We start from the raw sequence: 17,230 nt of genomic DNA, 5'->3' as shown, positions 1-17,230 counted from the left end.
AAAGAACATGAAGCCAGAACCTATCCTTTGGTCTTTCTAGTTTTACAAGTAAATAGGATCTTCTACAATTTGTAGCCATAGGGGGAGGGTCCACTGATAATTGTATACAAAATTCTGTTTGTGTACGAACAGTATAAAACAGTATAAAGAGTACTACAAAAAGTATGAATGCACTCTCTAGGAAGAAATCTCAAAGGAGATTCGATTCTACACAGCTTCTCCCTTTGTCCAATTACTATGGGGTGGTGGAGCTATTGCTAATCTCTAGGAGCAATAATTCTATTGGCTCCTTGGCAGTTCTATCTTTTGTATAATTAATTCTTGCACTAAATTTCCATTGTTTCAAATACTTAAGAGAGTATGTTCTTGATTGGACCTTGACTAATACAGTTAGTAAAGGAACAAAATTATAATTACGTCTAAACTAATAAGCACAAAGAAGATGGGGTATGAAGTACCGATGGATTAGTGCAACATACATTTTTTTTATTGTAAACAAATGGGATACATGTTGTTTCTCTGGTTGTACATGGAGTAAAGGCATACCATTTGTGTAATCATAAATTTACATAGGGTAATGTTTGATTCATTCTGTTATTTTTTCCCTTCCCCCCACCCCTCCCACCCCTCTTTTCCCTCTATACAGTCCTTCCTTCCTCCATTCTTGCCCCGCTCCCTAACCCTAACGCTAACCCCTCCCCCCCCCCATTATGTGTCATCATCCACTTATTAGTGAAATCATTCGTCCTCTGGTTTCTGAGATTGGCTTATCTCACTTAGCATGATATTCTCCAATTTCATCCATTTGCCTGCAAATGCCATAATTTTATCATTCTTTATGGCTGAGTAATATTCCATTGTATATATATACCACAGTTTCTTTATCCATTCATCAATTGAAGGGCATCTAGGTTGGTTCCACAAACTGGCTATTGTGAATTGAGCAGCTATGAACATTGATGTGGCTGTATCTCTGTAGTATGCTGATTTTAAGTCCTTTGGGTATAGGCCAAGGAGTGGGATAGCTGGGTCAAATGGTGGTTCCATTCCAAGCTTTTTAAGGAATCTCCACACTGCTTTTCAGAGTGGCTGTACTAATTTGCAGCCCCACCAGCAATGTATGAGTGTACCTTTCTCCCCACATCCTCGCCAACACCTGTTGTTGCTTGCGTTCTTGATAATCACCATTCTAATTGGGGTGAGATGGAATCTTAGGGTGGTTTTGATTTGCATTTTTCTTATTACTAGAGATGTTGAACATTTTTCCATATGTTTGTTGATTGCTTGTATATCTTCTGTGGAGTGTCTATTCATTTCCTTAGCCCATTTGTCGATTGGATTATTTGCATTCTTGGTGTAGAGTTTTTTGAGTTCTTTATAGATTCTGGAGATTAGTGCTCTATCTGAAGTATGATTGGCAAAGATTTTCTCCCACTCTGTAGGCTCTTTCTTCCCATTGCTGATAGTTTCCTTTGCTGAGAGAAAGCTTTTTAGTTTGAATCTATCCCACTTGTTGATTCTTGCTTTTATTTCTTGTGCTATGGGAGTCATGTTGAGGAAGTCTGGTCCTAAGCCAACATGTTGAAGATCTGGACCTACTTTTTCTTCTATAAGATGCAGGGTCTCTGGTCTGATTCCGAGGTCCTTAATCCATTTTGAGTTTAGTTTTCTACATGGTGAGAGATATGGGTTTAGTTTCATTCTGTTGCATATGGATTTCCAGTTTTCCCAGCACCATTTGTTGAAGAGGCTATCTTTTCTCCATTGTATATTTTTGGCACCTTTGTCTAGTATGAGAAAATTGTACTTATTTGGGTTTGTGTCCATGTCCTCTATTCTGTATCATTGATCTACCTTTTTATTTTGGTGCCAATACCATGCTGTTTTTGTTACAATTGCTGTGTAGTAGAGTTGAAGATCTGGTATTGTGATACCCCCTGCTTCACTCTTTATGCTAAGGATTGCTTTAGCTATTCTGGGTTTCTTATTCTTCCAGATGAATTTCATAATTGCTTGCTCTATTTCTGTACGGTTCGTCATTGGGATTTTAATTGGAATTGCATTGAATCTGTTTTGACAATATGAATTGTCATTTTGACAATATGAATTCTGCCTATCCAAGAACATGGGAGATCCTTCCTTCTTCTAAGGTTTTCTTTAATTTCTTTCTTTAGTGTTCTGTAGTTCTCATTGTAGAGGTCTTTCACCTCTTTTGCGAGATTGATTCCCAAGTATTTTATTTTTTTTTTTGAGGCTATTGTGAATGGGGTAGTTTTCCTAATTATTCTTTCCATAGATTCATCACTTATGTATAAAAATGCATTAGATTTATGTGCATTGATCTTATATCCTGCTACTTTACTGAATTCACTTATGAGTTGTAAAAGTTTTCTGGTGGAATTTCCTGGTTCGCCTAAGTATATAATCATATCATCAGCAAATAGGGATAGTTTGAGTTCTTCTTTTCCTATTCGTATCCCTTTAATTTCTTTGGTCTGTCTAATTGCTCTGGCTAGAGTTTCGAGGACATTGTTGAATAGAAGTGGTGAAAGAAGGCATCCCTGCCTTGTCCAGTTTTTAGGGGGAATGCTTTCAGTTTTTCACCATTTAGAATGATATTGGGCATGGATGGCCTTTACAATGTTAAGGAATGTTCCTAGTACTATCCCTATTTTTTCTAGTGTTTTGACCATGAAGGGGTGCGGTATTTTATCAAATGCTTTTTCTGCATCTATGGAAATAATCATGTGATTCTTGGCTTTAAGTCTATTGATATGGTGAATTACATTTATTGATTTTCTGATGTTGAACCAACCTTGCGTCCCTGGGATGACCACTTGATCATGGTGCACTATCTTTTTAATATGTTTTTGTATGCAATTTGCTAAAATTTTGTTGAGAATTTTTGCGTCCATGTTCATTAAGGATATTGGTCTTAAATTTTCTTTCTTTGATGTGTCTCTGTCTGGTTTAGTGATATCAGGGTGAGATTGGCTTCATAGAATGAGTTTGGGAGGGTTCCCTCCTCTTCTATTTTATGGAATACTTTGAGAAGTATTGGAATGAGCTCTTCTTTAAAGGTTTTGTAGAACTTTGTTGGTAGGCTTTTGATGACTTCTTCTATTTCATTACTTGAAATTGGTCTATTTAAATTGTGTATGTCCTCCTTGTTCAATTTAGGCAATTCATATGTCTCTAGAAAACTGTTGATATCTTCAAAATTTTCTATTTTGTTGGAGTATAGATTTTCAAAATAGCTTCTAATTATGTTTTGTATTTCAATCGTGTCTGTTGTGATATTTCCTTGTTCATTACGAATTTTAGTGATTTGGGTTTTCTCTCGTCTTCTCTTTGTTAGTGTGGCTAAAGGTTTATCGATTTTGTTTATTTTTTCGAAGAACCAACTATTTATTTTGTCAGTTTTTTGTATTGTTTCTTTTGTTTCAATTCGTTGATTTCAGCTCTGAGTTTATCTATTTGCTGTCTTCTACTACTTTTGGTACTGGTCTGTTCTTCTTTTTCTAGGGCTTTGAGCTGTAGTGTTAGGTCATTTATTTGCTGAGTTTTACTTCTTTTATTAAATGTGCTCCATGAAATAAATTTCCCTCTAAGTACTGCTTTCATAGTGTCCCAGAGATTTTGACATGATGTTTTTTTGTTCTCATTTAACTCTAAGAATTTTTATATTTCCTTCCTAATATCTTCTGTTACCCATTCATCATATAATAGCATATTGTTTAATCTCCAGGGTTGGAGTAGTTTCTGTTTTTTACTCTTTCATTTATTTCTAACTTAATTCATTATGATCTGATAGAATACAAGGTAGTGTCTCTATCTTCTTGTATTTGCTAACATTAGTTTTGTGGCATAATATATGGTCTATTTTAGAGAAGGATCCATGGGCTGCTGAGAAGAATGTGTATTTGCTCTTGGTTGGATGGTATACTCTATAAATGTCTGTTAAGTCTAAATTATTGATTGTGTTATTGACAACTATGGTTTCTTTGTTCAATTTTTTATTGGAAGATCTGTCCAGTGGTGAGAGAGGCGTGTTAAAATCACCTAGTATTATTGTGTTATGGTCTATTTGGTTTCTGAAATTGAGAAGGATTTGTTTGACATACATGGATGAGCCACTGTTTGGGGCATAGATGTTTATGATTGTTATATCTTGCTGATTTTTGCTTCCCTTAAGCAGTATGAAATGACCTTCTTTATCCCTTCTGACTAACTTTGGCTTGAAGTCCACATTATCTGAAATGAGGATGGATACTCCAGCTTTTCTGCTGAGTCCATGTGCATGGTATATTTTTTCCCATCCTTTCACCTTTAGTCTGTGGGTATCTTTTTCTATGAGGTGAGTCTCTTGCAGGCAACATATTGTTGGATCTTTCTTTTTAATCCAATCTGCCAGTCTATGTCTTTTGATTGATGAATTTAGGCCATTAACATTCAGGGTTATTATTGAGATATGATTTGTATTCCTGGTCATTTGGTTCATTTTTTAAATTTTATTTATTTATTTATTTGACACAACTTGGTTCCTCCTTTATTTGACAATTCCTTTAGGATAATTCGCCCTTTTCTGATTTGCTTCTTTGTTTTTCATCTCTTCCTCATGGAATATTTTGCTGAGAATGTTCTGTAATGCTGGCTTTCTTTTGTAAATTCTTTTAGCTTTTGTTTATCATGGAAGGATTTTATTTCATTGTCAAATTTGAAGGTAAGTTTTGCTGGGTATAAGATTCTTGGTTGGCATCCATTTTCTTTCAGGGCTTGAAAAATGTCGTTCCAAGCCCTTCTAGCTTTTAGGGTCTGGATTGAAAAATCTGCTGATATCCGTATTGGTTTCCCCCTGAATGTACTTTGGTTCTTTTCTCTCACAGCTTTTAAAATTCTGTCTTTATTTTGTATGTTCGGTATTTTCATTATAATGTGCCTTGGTGTGGGTCTGTTGTAATTTTGTGTATTTGGAGTCCTTTCAGCCTCTTGAACTTGATTTTCCATTTCATTCTTCAGATTTGGGAAATTTTCTGATAGTATTTCATTGAATAGATTGTTCATTCCTTTGGTTTGTTTCTCTAAGCCTTCCTCAATTCCAGTAATTCTTAAATTTGGCCTTTTCATGACATCCCATAGTTCTTGGAGATTCTGTTTATGATTTCTTACCATCTTCTCTGTTTGTTCAAGTTTGTTTTCAAGGTTAAACATTTTGTCTTCAGTGTCTGAAGTTCTGTCTTCCAGGTGTTCTATCCTACTGGATATGCTTTCTATGGAGTTCTTAATTTGGTTTATTGTTTCCTTCATTTCAAGGATTTCTGTTTGTTTTTTTTTTCAATATCTCTAACTCTTTATTGAAATGATCTTTTGCCCTCTGTATTTGCTCTTTTAACTGTTGATTGGTGTGATCATTCAATGCCTGCATTTGCTCTTTCATCTCATCATTCAGTGCCTGCATTTGCTCTTTCATCTCCTCGTTTGCTTCCCTGATCATTTTAATTATGTACATTCTGAACTCCTTTTCTGTCATTTTTTCTGCCATGCTGTCATTGGGTTTTATTGATGTAACATCTAGATTTGTTTGCAGCATTTTCTTTCCTTGTTCTCATATTATTCAGGTATCAGTGGACCACTGAGATATTGCAGATTTCCTCTATTGACTTACAATGTCCTTGAAGATTTCTATATATATCCCCTCTTAGCCTTCAGTAGGCTGAAGTCTTGGAGGATGTTGATAATGCGGTACTCCACAAGGAAGCTGCCTCTCTAGGGGTGGTGGCCTTCAGGTGGGGTATATTCCCTGCTAGTGGGCAGAGGTGCCTCCACTTGTTGACCAATGATCATCTAAAGGGGAACTAGGCTGTGGGCTGAGGCAAGGCCTGTTTGGGCCTGTGTCTCTGGTTTTACTGTCCTTGTGAGAAAACCTCACCCGGCAGGGAAGACTCACCCAGTGGGGAGGTCTCACTGGTCAGTTCCCCTCCTAGAGGTTCCCCTCAATTTACAACTACCACCTGGGCTGGGCTGCCTTCCTCTGCAACATTCCCAGGGGCCTGGACCTGCCTCCTGGACCTGGGAGCCTCACCCTTCGCAGTCCAGTCTCTTTAGGCTGCCTCTCCTCAGAGAATCTGCCCACAGTCCTAGAACCTTCGCTCCGTCCCTAAGCGTGTCTCTGTGCGGCTCCTCCACCAAGAAGCCCCCTAGGTCCTGGGACCCCACTCTCCATCCAATCGCCTGGCTGTGCGGCCCCTCCTCTGAGCAGCCACCTGGAGCCCCGTACAATCGCTCCGAGTCCCAGCGATCCGCCGCACGCCTCTTCCTCTGGAGAGCCACCCGGTGTTCTGGCCCGGTTACTAGGAGTCCAAGCAACCCACTGCACGCCTCCTCCTCCCACCAACCGCCCGCAGCCCTGGGCAGTCACTCTGAGTCCAAGTGACCCACCCCATTGCTCCTCCTCCTCCAGGAAGCCCCCTGGGCATTCAGGAGTGGTCGCTCCGAGTCCAAGTGACCCAGTGCATGCCTCCTCCAGGCAGCCACCAGGACCTTTGGTGCAGCCACTCTGAGACCAAGCGACCCACCACGCTCCTCCCCCAGGCAGCCGCCCAGTGTTCAGGAGCTCAGGAGCGGTCACCTTGAGTCCAAACAACTCACCACTCGCTTCCTCCTCTGAGCAGTCACCTGGAGCTCTGATGCAGTCACTCCGAGTCCAAGCGACCTGCCGCGCTCCTCCTCCTCTTCAGGGCAGGCCCTGGTGTTCCACAACATACATTTTTGTAAGATGGAAATGGAAGAAGGACAGCCTTAGGAGGGCCGAGGTGGCTGTACCCTAAGTACTTGAAGAGGAGGACACTAGTAAAGATCCTGGGAAGCCTCAGACCTTGGGGAAACTGAATACTTTGGAAGGTGGGAATATGTGACTGAAAAGAGAAGGGTTGCCTTGAAGTCCACAAATGTTCTCCTTATCTACCTTGCAGGTAAGCACCTGAGACTTATTCTGTGGAGGCTGAATCCGCACATCTTCAGATCGAAGGCCACTAGGGACAGCAAAAGACAAAACAGTGGTTCCTTGCTAGAAACATAGTGTTATGGTTTGAATGTGAGATGTCCCCAAAAATCTCACATGTGAGACAATGCAGGAAGGTTCAGAGAAGACATGATTGGGTTTGAGAGCCTTAACACATCAGTGAATTAATGACTTGGTGGGATTAACTGAGTGGTAACTGAAGGCAGGTGGAATGTGACTGGAGGAAGTGGGACATTGGCAGATATGGTATTAGAGTCTCTCTCTCTGCTTTCTGATCATTATGTGAGTTGCTTCCCTCAGCCACACTCTTCTGCCATGATATTCAGCCTCACCTTGAGCCCCATGGAGTAGAGTGTGCTATCTATGGATTGAGACCTCTGAAACTGTAAGCCCCCCAAAAAACTTTTGCTCCTCTACAGTTGTTCTGGTTGGGTCCTTTTAGTCACAGCAGCAATAAAGCTGACTAAAATACATAGTAATGATATGAATTTTTTAATTCTCTACCACACACAACTTGGAGTAAAAGATTCCTCACTGGAAAAAAGTATCCCCAAATATTGACATTGGAAAGGGGAGAGGAAGTATCTAACAAACTAGCCAGATCATTGTGGAAAAAAAAAATAACCACCTTCAACAAGGCCTACCATGTCCTTTGCTATTAGTTTGACAGTATGGAAAACAGTAGTGAAAAGAAACCTGTAGAAGCATTTGAGAATAAAAATAGCAATTAGCAATAGTTTTATAGAGAACAAAAGAATGAAAATATGAGGCAATAAAGAATTCTAGGAAAATAAAGCATTAAGTGTCACTTGGTTCAGCAGTGGACAGTGTTTGCACAGTCAAAATAATTAAACAGTTCATTACTGATGAAGAATTGGACAGATGAAGGGATGGGAAATAGGGGCTAGGTATAATTATAAATGCCATGAATAACTACACTTTTTATTCATATTAATGCTACATCAGTTTCCTAATATGTTCCATTCCTCTCTCTGAGCTTCTGGTGGTTGCCAGAATCCTTGGTGTATGTTGGCTTTCAGTTGCATAATTCCAATTCCTAGTTTTAGTGTCATGTGGCTGTCTTTCTCAGTCTCTTCTTGTAAAGATACAAGTCATATTGGATTTAGAGCCCATCCTATTTTAGTATAACTGTATCTCAATGAATATTATCTACATGGATCTTATTTCCAAATAAGGTCACTTTTTGAGGTTCTGAGAAGGACATGATTTGGGGCAGGGAGCATTATTCAACTCAATATAATTAGTATAAGAATAATAGTTAGAAATATGGAAATGATTCCTAATGAAACAGCTACAGTCAAGGGTTCTTACCTTTGGAATGGGAACTGGTGAGTTTAAGAAAATAACATTTATGCTTCTAAGGCTTGGAACAGGCATGCCTGTGGCATATTGACACCTAAGTCCCCTCCTTCAGATCACAGAAGAGGATCATACTGCTACTGCTGGTTGATTGGTCAAGAGACTAATTTTTAAGAAAGGTTGGGGGAGAAAATGATACTCTTGATCAGAGCTATATTTGCCAATATGAGACCATCAGCTCTGTTCTTCTGTTCTGGCAAAAGCATGTATGGAAACAGAGTTTCTGTCAACCTGAATGACTTCTGTGAGCAGAGTATCTGCTATGGTCCCTAAAGTCCATTTATGAAAATCCTAAACCCCAAGGTTAATAGTTTTAGGAGGTGAAGCATTTGAAAGGTGATTAGGGTTTGAACAGGATTAATACCCTTATAAAACAGACTCTGGATATTACCTTGCACTGTCCACCATGTTAGTATACAGTGAGAAGGGGCTGACTATGTGCCAGGAAATGAACACTCACCAGCACCAAACCAGCAAATGCACTGATCTTGCACTTCTAGACTCCGTAACTGTGAGATATAAATTTCTGTTGTTTATCAGTCACCCATTATGGTGTTTTGTTATAGCAACCTGAATGGACTAAGACACCTATTCATATTAAACTAAAGTGGGAATGACCAAAAAAAATAAACAATTCCTTGTAATTTATTGAGATTTGGGGTTTGTTACTGATGTTTTAGCACCATAACCTATTCTATCTTGATGGATGCAAGGCTTGAGTGTATTATTTGAATTTAATACAATTCACATTTACTATTGTGATAAAAGTAGAAATGAATAAGGTAAGCTGTAAGTGAAAACATGAAATCACTTAGCATTAGTAATTTTAGTAGATTTTTTAAATTAAAATCCTTTTTATTTTTACAGATTGAATTTTGATTCATTATACACAAATGGGGTAAAACTTTTCCTTTCTATGGTTGTACACAATGTAGATTCACACCATTCATGTAATCATACATGTACATAGGGTAATACTGTTTGTTGCATTCTACTATCTTTCTGTCCCCCACCCCTCCTACCCCTTTTTCCTCTATACCATCCAAAGTTCCTTTATTCTTCTCTTACCCCCATCACTCCCCCTCATTATATATTGTCATGCACTTATCAGAGAAAACATTCGGCCTTTGGTTTTTTGGGTTTGGCCTATTTCACTTAGCATGATATTTTCCAACTTCATCCATTTACTAGCAAATGCCATAATTTTATTCTTCTTTATGGCTGAGTAATATTCCATTGTGTCTATATACGACAGTTTCTTTATACATCCATCAACTGAAGAGCATCTAGGTTGGTTCCACAATCTAGCTATTGTGTGAATTGAGCCACTATGAACATTGATATGGCTGCATCACGTAGTATTCTGATTTTAAATTTTTGGAGTATAAACTGAGGAGTGGGGTAGCTGGGTCAAATGGTGGTTCCATTCCAAGTTTTCTGAGGAATCTCCATGCTGCTTTCCAGAGTGGCTGCACCAATTTGCAACTCCACCAGCAATGTGGTAGGTTTTTTTTTCTTACATGGTATTCCAATGGCATTGAATTCTAAGGTGCTGTAGGCATGGTCAAAGTGGGGCATGGAAGAGGGATATTGGTGACAAATACCTGTAAGCCCAGCTACTCAACAGGCTATGTTGAGAGTATTAAGAGTATAAGGCCAGCCTGGGTATATAGCAAGACATGGTCTCAACAATAACAACAACAAAAAGTGGGGCATGGGATCATCAGATCAAACAAATCTCATAGCTTTTTAAGAGCTGTTTTCCTTCTCTTTGGATATGATTACTTTAAGGGTGGTACACCGAATTAATCCAAGTATGGATATAGCTCATTTCTATAATATCTCAAGTGCTGGGTATGGCAAAATCAATGTATTTACTTCTTGGAGTCTATTTTTTTTTTTTTATTGTAAACAAATGGGATACATGTTGTTTCTCTGTTTGTACATGGCGTAAAGGCATACCATTTGTGTAATCATAAATTTACATAGAGCAATGTTGTTTGATTCATTCTGTTATTTTTTCCCTTCCCCCCACCCCTCCCACCCCTCTTTACCCTCTATACAGTAGTTCCTTCCTCCATACTTGCCCCCCTCCCTAACCCTAACTCTAACCCTTCCCTCCCACCCATTATGTGTCATCCTCCACTTATTAGCGATATCATTCGTCCTTCGGCTTTTTGAGATTGGCTTATCTCACTTAGCATGATATTCTCCAATTTCATCCATTTGCCTGCAAATGTCATAATTTTATCATTCTTTATGGCTGAGTAATATTCCATAGTATATATATACCACAGTTTCTTTATCCACTCATCAATTGAAGGGCATCTAGGTTGGTTCCACAGTCTGGCTATTGTGAATTGAGCAGCTAGTCTTTACTTTGGCTTCTTTTTGTGCCTAATCCTTTTCTTTGCTAAATGAAAAATGACAGATTCTAAAATTTTATTTTCAAGATCTTTTCTTGAGGGATTTTTTTTTCATTCTTCAAATGATCAATTGTGTTCCTTGGTATGAATTTATTCCCATTTAACAATGTAGTCATCTCCTGTAGAATGTAAGACTGAAGAGATTTCAGCATTTTAGTCTGTTCCTGTCCAATTACTTTCACCTCCATGTTAGTTGCCTGAGTGATAAATCCCATTGATCTTGCATATTTATTTCCATTGCAAAGTCAGTTGCAAATATGCCAGGTTTTCAGTTTACTCTATGGTTGGGATCTTTATTCAATATACTTTTTATTGCTATGCAGGTATCAATTGGATACCATCTGGTATCCAATTATCTTCTTCAGGGTACCTGGAAGGATTGTATTATTCCTCCCCCTTGAAGTTAGGCAAGGGCACATACTAATTCCAATTAATGAATGCCATTTTCATGAAAATATTTATATAACAATGAATATATAAAACCCCAGTTACTTGCATTTATCTATTTCAAGAAATAAGCAATTCAGTTCTAGTCCAGCAAAAATGAAACTGTTTTGGAAATCCATGGTGATGAGATTCTTGATAGCTTCTCAAATTGTGAGCTCTTTGAGGCATAGCTAGGCTGGAACCCACATGTCTGATACTCAATACATATTTGTTGAATAGATGAACAAAGAATTGGGGGAAATTAGTGAATGATCATAATTTTAATATCACATCTTATATCTAGTGAATGCCCATTTGAAAACTAATTTAGGGAGTTACCCTTAAATGAAAAAGACAATTATTCCTGAGAGAGACTAGAAACAATATTCTGGTTTTTCAAAAAAAGTGAACACAGAATCGAAGCAGGAAAGGCCAATCAGTATTGCTTTTATTTCTGTAAAGTCTATAACAAAAGATGGTCCAGGGTCCTTGAATTTAAATGAAATTCGTGATTTTTTTCTTCTTTCTCTGTTTTGTTTTAAAGACTTGAGGCTTTTACAGACTGAATTTTGTATCCTTCAAAATTTGTATGCTGAAACTCAAATTCCCAGTGTGATAGTATTTGGAAGTGAACTTTTGGAAAGTGATTAGATATAAATGAAATCATGAGGATGGAGCATCCATGATGGAAGTAGTGACTTTATAAGAAAAGAAGAGACAGCAGAGTTTCCCATCATTGCCAAGTGAGGATAACAGTGAGAAGGAGGCTGTCTGTAAGCCAGGAAGAGGGCCCTCACAAAGAAATGAGTCCTGACCTCGATTTTGGACTCTCCAACTTCCTAAACTATGAGAAATACTTATCAGTTATTTAAGCCACCCAGCCATGTAGTTTGTACAGCAACTAAGTCAGAGGCTAAATTCTCATTTTCTCTTTCTCTATGAGACATGTAATATTATTTACACTTTACAGTCACTTTCTTCTGCTTCTAGAAACATTTTTAAGATTCCCCAGATTCTGTAGACAGATTAATATGCCCATACAAAAACTACTCCGACTTATTAAGTATTTCCTAACTGAAGCAGTAATGATTTGATCAACTACCATTGTTGGATAGCACTGTTAGACTCCAACCAACAAACAGAGACCTTCACTAAATTCAAACAACTTCTAAGGGTAAAAATAGGGAGTTCTGTAATTCAATCACAGGACAAACTTTTCAAAAAATGTTCTAGGCTTATATTAAGGCTTACAAGGTTTTGTTATTTTTGTTTCTGTTTTTGTAGTTGTTGTTGTTGTTCTTGGTAAATAGATATAATACATTGTCATGATTTTTAATCTCCCTTCAAGAGCAAATTCATTCCCTAGAAACACAGTATTTGAATTGGCAAAGAGTTATAGGAATAAATTCTTTAGGCACCATTTAAAAAGCTTACTGAAATTTTAGAGTCTCACACCAAATGCTGACTATTAAATAGCAACCTGTTATATGAAATGCCAAATGAAAATGCTATCATAATTCACTGGATAAAGTGAATTTTTACATCATTTTGATTAAATTTACCTCATTTACCAGTGTAGCCACAAATCATACCTTAAGGTTGTCAAGTGAAGACAATAAAATATTACATACCTTCAGATGACCTCTATCCAGAAATGCTTTTCACTATTCACATTTTATCTGTCAAATAGTACTTTCTTTAAAAAGCAAATATAAATGCCATTATAGGGAGAAGCTACCGGCCTGGGACAAGTTCTAGCATTTAGAATTCTGACAGATCTTAATTTGGATATCAGCCAAAGTCAATAAAACTTGTTCATGCAGAAGCTTACCTGGTTTTCACCACATCGAGGGGGTGCATCAGGCAAATTTCTACAAGACCTGAAAGATGATAAAGGATAGTCCAATAAACACTTATGTAAACACTGGTTCTTATGGTTCTTATTCCTTGACCCCATTAATTTCTTAAAGATGAAGATCCAAATAAAAAATTTGGAACTTTGTACCCAACAACTAATAGTAGTAGATTAGTCTCAAAACACAAGAGCATAATATGATTTTATTTCAATGGGAATAGAATTTATGAGTGAGTACTTTCTTAAAAGTGCTCTGTAGCTTGGTGGAGCTAATGGGGAAAATGAAATAGGAATCAGCCTATATTCCAATCATGTAAGCAGGGATTATTGCATCCCAATTCAGCTCAATTGATAAGTACATGTGGAAGAGAGGAAAGAAAAGAAAGGAAACAAGGAAAAGAGTCTGAGTTCCCCTCCCACTAATGTGGCAAATCACAGCTTTCGTTCTCATATCCATGAAATAAAGATAATTAGGACTCTTCTCTCACAAAGTGATTATGAGAATCCAATATATCAATAACTTAATAAAGAACTTGTTTTGAGTGATCATTGTGTGTCAGGCATTGTTCCAAGCAGTACTTATATTATTTCAGTTAATCCTCTCAAGAATTCTATGTGATAGAACATATCTTTCCCTTTTACAGATGAGATAATTGAGGCACACAAGGTTAAAGAACTTGTCTAACATGTCACATCTATTAAGTAGTCTTAATTCCCACAAAGCACATGAGTGCAATCATTACACAGTAAGAATTTTTATAGCTTCTTGTCAATTAATTGTAAAGCCCTCTCCTGTTGTTTAACTGAGCAGAGAAAACTACTCAGTTACAAATTACTGGTATGTGTCCAGATAGTTAGGTATTAGCAGTTATAAGAATAATTATTATAGCAATAGTTGTAACAATATTATAATAATGTTACCTTACCTGGAGCTCCTACATAGTAATGGTTATTTAACAGACATTATAATTGACAAGAACAACTACTGGAAAAGGTGTTACCATCTTTACTTTAAAATATGCAAACTGAGGTACAACAGTGTTTGCCTGTAGTTTCTCCTGGAAGGAGTACTCATCTCATTCGCAAACAAATTCAGTTGGAGTTTATCTATGATTTAGTTCAGATTCTTCCCCCCATATTTGTACAAAATGGTTTTTTGCTCCCCACACTGGTCAGGTACAGAGAATGCAAATGACTGGTACCTACTCAGATGTATCTACTCAGGCCTGCTTTGTTTTCTCAGAAACTTTAGAAAAATTGTCCCATATGTCCCTGTTATAGGGTGCAAAGCCATATGCAGACCAAAAACCAAAACCAGCCAAAACAAATCCCAAAGAGCCCTCCACAACCTGTCATTCACTATCGATTTCTGTCTCAAAGTCTTTCTGTCATGGACTCAGTCAGAGTCCATTGCCTAGAAATAAGAAAAGAAAGGGACAGGGGAGCAGAGGCAACAGGACTGAAGGGCTCAATGGCCCAGTCTCTGGATCACTGTTTAAGCCTTATTAATAAGCCCTGTTACTCAAGACAGCATGAGCAAACATTTTTCTTGCAACCTATAAGGTCCCCATATTCTTGCCTGAAAACTCATATTCACCTAGCATTAAGAATCAGGTGTCAGATTTCTTGTCCTGGTGCCTCCAGGAAGTGGCCATTACCCATGGGGGCATTATTTCCTTTGTGGTAAAGGGAGTGATTAAATAGAATAAATTTGAGGTCTAATATTCCATGTTTTATTTTTGTTCTTGAATCTAATTCACGTATGCTTATATACATGTGTGTGCACACATACACATACACACACATGAATTTTTAGGTTGAACTTAAGTTATATTAATTAGAATAAGATAAAGTCCTGATTTCATAAACAAAATTTACCCAGGAAACTCAACTTTTAGGATAGCATTCTTAGCAAGCACTGCAGCAACCATCTATGAAATGAGCTATGAATAAGACACTCAAAATCAGTGCATCAGAGAAAGTGCACAGTGTTTCTCCTACCCATTGACATTAGAGAGGAGAGGCAAAATATTAAATACCAAATAGGATTAGTTGGTACACCTCTTGAAAAGTCTACCAAAAGAACCAACAATTCCAACAATTTATTGAAACACATAGAAGAGCATGGAAAATCAGTTCATATTTACATAAACCTATTTCCCTATTTGCGAATTGTTCTATTTTTCTTTAGATCAGATTATTATAGTTTTACAGTTCTTTATTTTCAAATCTCTAGTATGCACCAAAAAGTTCACTTGTTCATTCATTTATTGTATTTGTTTGCCCTCTGTTTCTGAAATTGCAGATAGTCTAGTGAGTAGAACAGATGTATAAGAAACAAATAATACATACACATAGAAGAAAGTCAATGGTCAGAATTTATGGAAGCACACCAGAGAGAGACCCCTGATCTAGCTGGTTAAGGAGAAGGAAAGGTATTCAAGGCAGAAAGATGACAAATGAGCATGAGGAAAGAAAGAAAGAAAGAAAGAAAGAAAGAAAGAAAGAAAGAAAGAAAGAAAGAAAGAAAGAAAGAAAGAAAGAAAGAAAGAAAGAAAGAAAGAAAGAAAGAAAGGAGGGAGGGAGGGAGGGAGGAAGAAAGAAGGGAGGGAGGGAGGGAGGAAGAAAGAAGGGAGGGAGGGAGGGAGGAAGAAAGAGAAAGAGGGAGGAGAGGGAGAGAGAAAGAGGGAGGAGAGGGAGAGAAGGAAAGAAAAGAAAGGGAGAGAAATGGAAAGGAAAGGAAAGGAAGAAAGGAAAAAATGAAAGAAAGGAAAGGAAAGAAAGAGAGGAAGGGAAAAGAAGTACTTGAGCATTATGATGGTCTAGGTTTGAAGGCAGACCTCAAAGTGTGTAGGTCATGATTGAGTTCATGTTCAGGTATTTGTACTTAATTCCATAGACCACAAGGAGCCAATGAAGGTTTTGTTTTCGTTTTTGTTTCTCAGTAGTTCATTGGATATTTTTTCTTGTTACTAATGTATTTTGTGTTCACTGAAGACATTTTGAGGAGTTTTAAGTAGAGAAGTGATATTAGCTTCTGTAATTGTGCTTTTCCAATAATCTATCATCTGCCTCTTCAGTTCTTTCATTGCTCCTGGTCACATTTACTTACCAGAAAGCACAAGCGCACTGATTACCCACAACTTTCTCTTTCTATTACCAGTTTACTAATAAAAGCATTATCTCTCATCACAGCTTCGACTTGCTGGTGTTCACACACCTCTAAGTCTAAAAGAGTTGATGCCCATTTATGAAACTACCTACCAGATTATCACTTGTCTGATAGGAAAATGTGACTTAAAAAATCAAACATAACATGTTTGGTCTGTATGATTATTTGTTTTCACTGCTATTTTTAATCAAAACATGCAATTTGTAGAATTCCAGTTAACAACAAAACACATCATAAGCAAAGAAAATATACATGTTGTAAATGATACGGAGGTTTTGATTTTAGTTAGAGTTCACAGTTAAATCTGAATTCACTGAGAGTTAGAATTGATGCTTGCTATCCTCCACTGGGTAGCTAAGGACAAGGAACCTCTATTATTCATAAAAAGAACCATAAGAATGGAATTAGATGAATCCTATTACCATAGGCCTAGAAGTGGCCTTAGGAAACTGAATCATATTCTGTACTTCTTGGAAGTCCTATTACCTAGTATGAAGTCACAAAAATGATGTGTTAGTGAACAGATTTTAATAATTTCTTCTCTTTCATCAAATTGAAAGTCTAACATAATAAAAAAGATGACTCAAATATCAGGTTCCTTAACAATCTATCCTAATTGCTAATTCAAGACACATTGATCTTAAGACAAATAAGACCTAGGAATTTTGCTCTCACCAACTTGCCATTTGAATTTAAATTCACCAGTCACAGATAAACACAAAATAAAATGATTTAATCTTTTCTACTCATGTATAATATAAAAATTATATTGCCAATCATCAACTCTAGAACCACTCTTCCTGGGAGGGAGCAACATTAGAACTTCATAGTATTTGAGGAGGATGTGAAAAAATACATAAGAACTTAAATAATTAAAAATTTAGATCAGCACTTTTCTAATAGACTTCCTTTCTGACTGATTTTAAATTTAATTTAAAACCAGAACAATA

General features: G+C 37.3%; 1 protein-coding gene across 7 annotated transcripts in view; it reads right to left on the bottom strand.

Moving 5' to 3' along the window:
* The window catches only part of SLC25A21 (solute carrier family 25 member 21), a 481,388-nt gene that overhangs the window by 191,186 nt on the left and 272,972 nt on the right, over positions 1-17,230 (bottom strand). For all 7 annotated transcript variants that reach the window (XM_079120315.1, XM_079120312.1, XM_079120314.1 and 4 more), the window contains one exon: positions 13,085-13,133. In XM_079120315.1, the coding sequence (XP_078976441.1) occupies positions 13,085-13,133 (49 nt within the window). The remainder of the gene's footprint in view (positions 1-13,084; positions 13,134-17,230) is intronic.

Source organism: Sciurus vulgaris (genome assembly GCF_902686455.1).
Source record: "Sciurus vulgaris genome assembly, chromosome: 2".
In the NCBI taxonomy this organism is placed as follows: Eukaryota; Metazoa; Chordata; class Mammalia; order Rodentia; family Sciuridae; genus Sciurus; species Sciurus vulgaris.
This window is presented reverse-complemented; position numbering and strand designations above follow the sequence as displayed.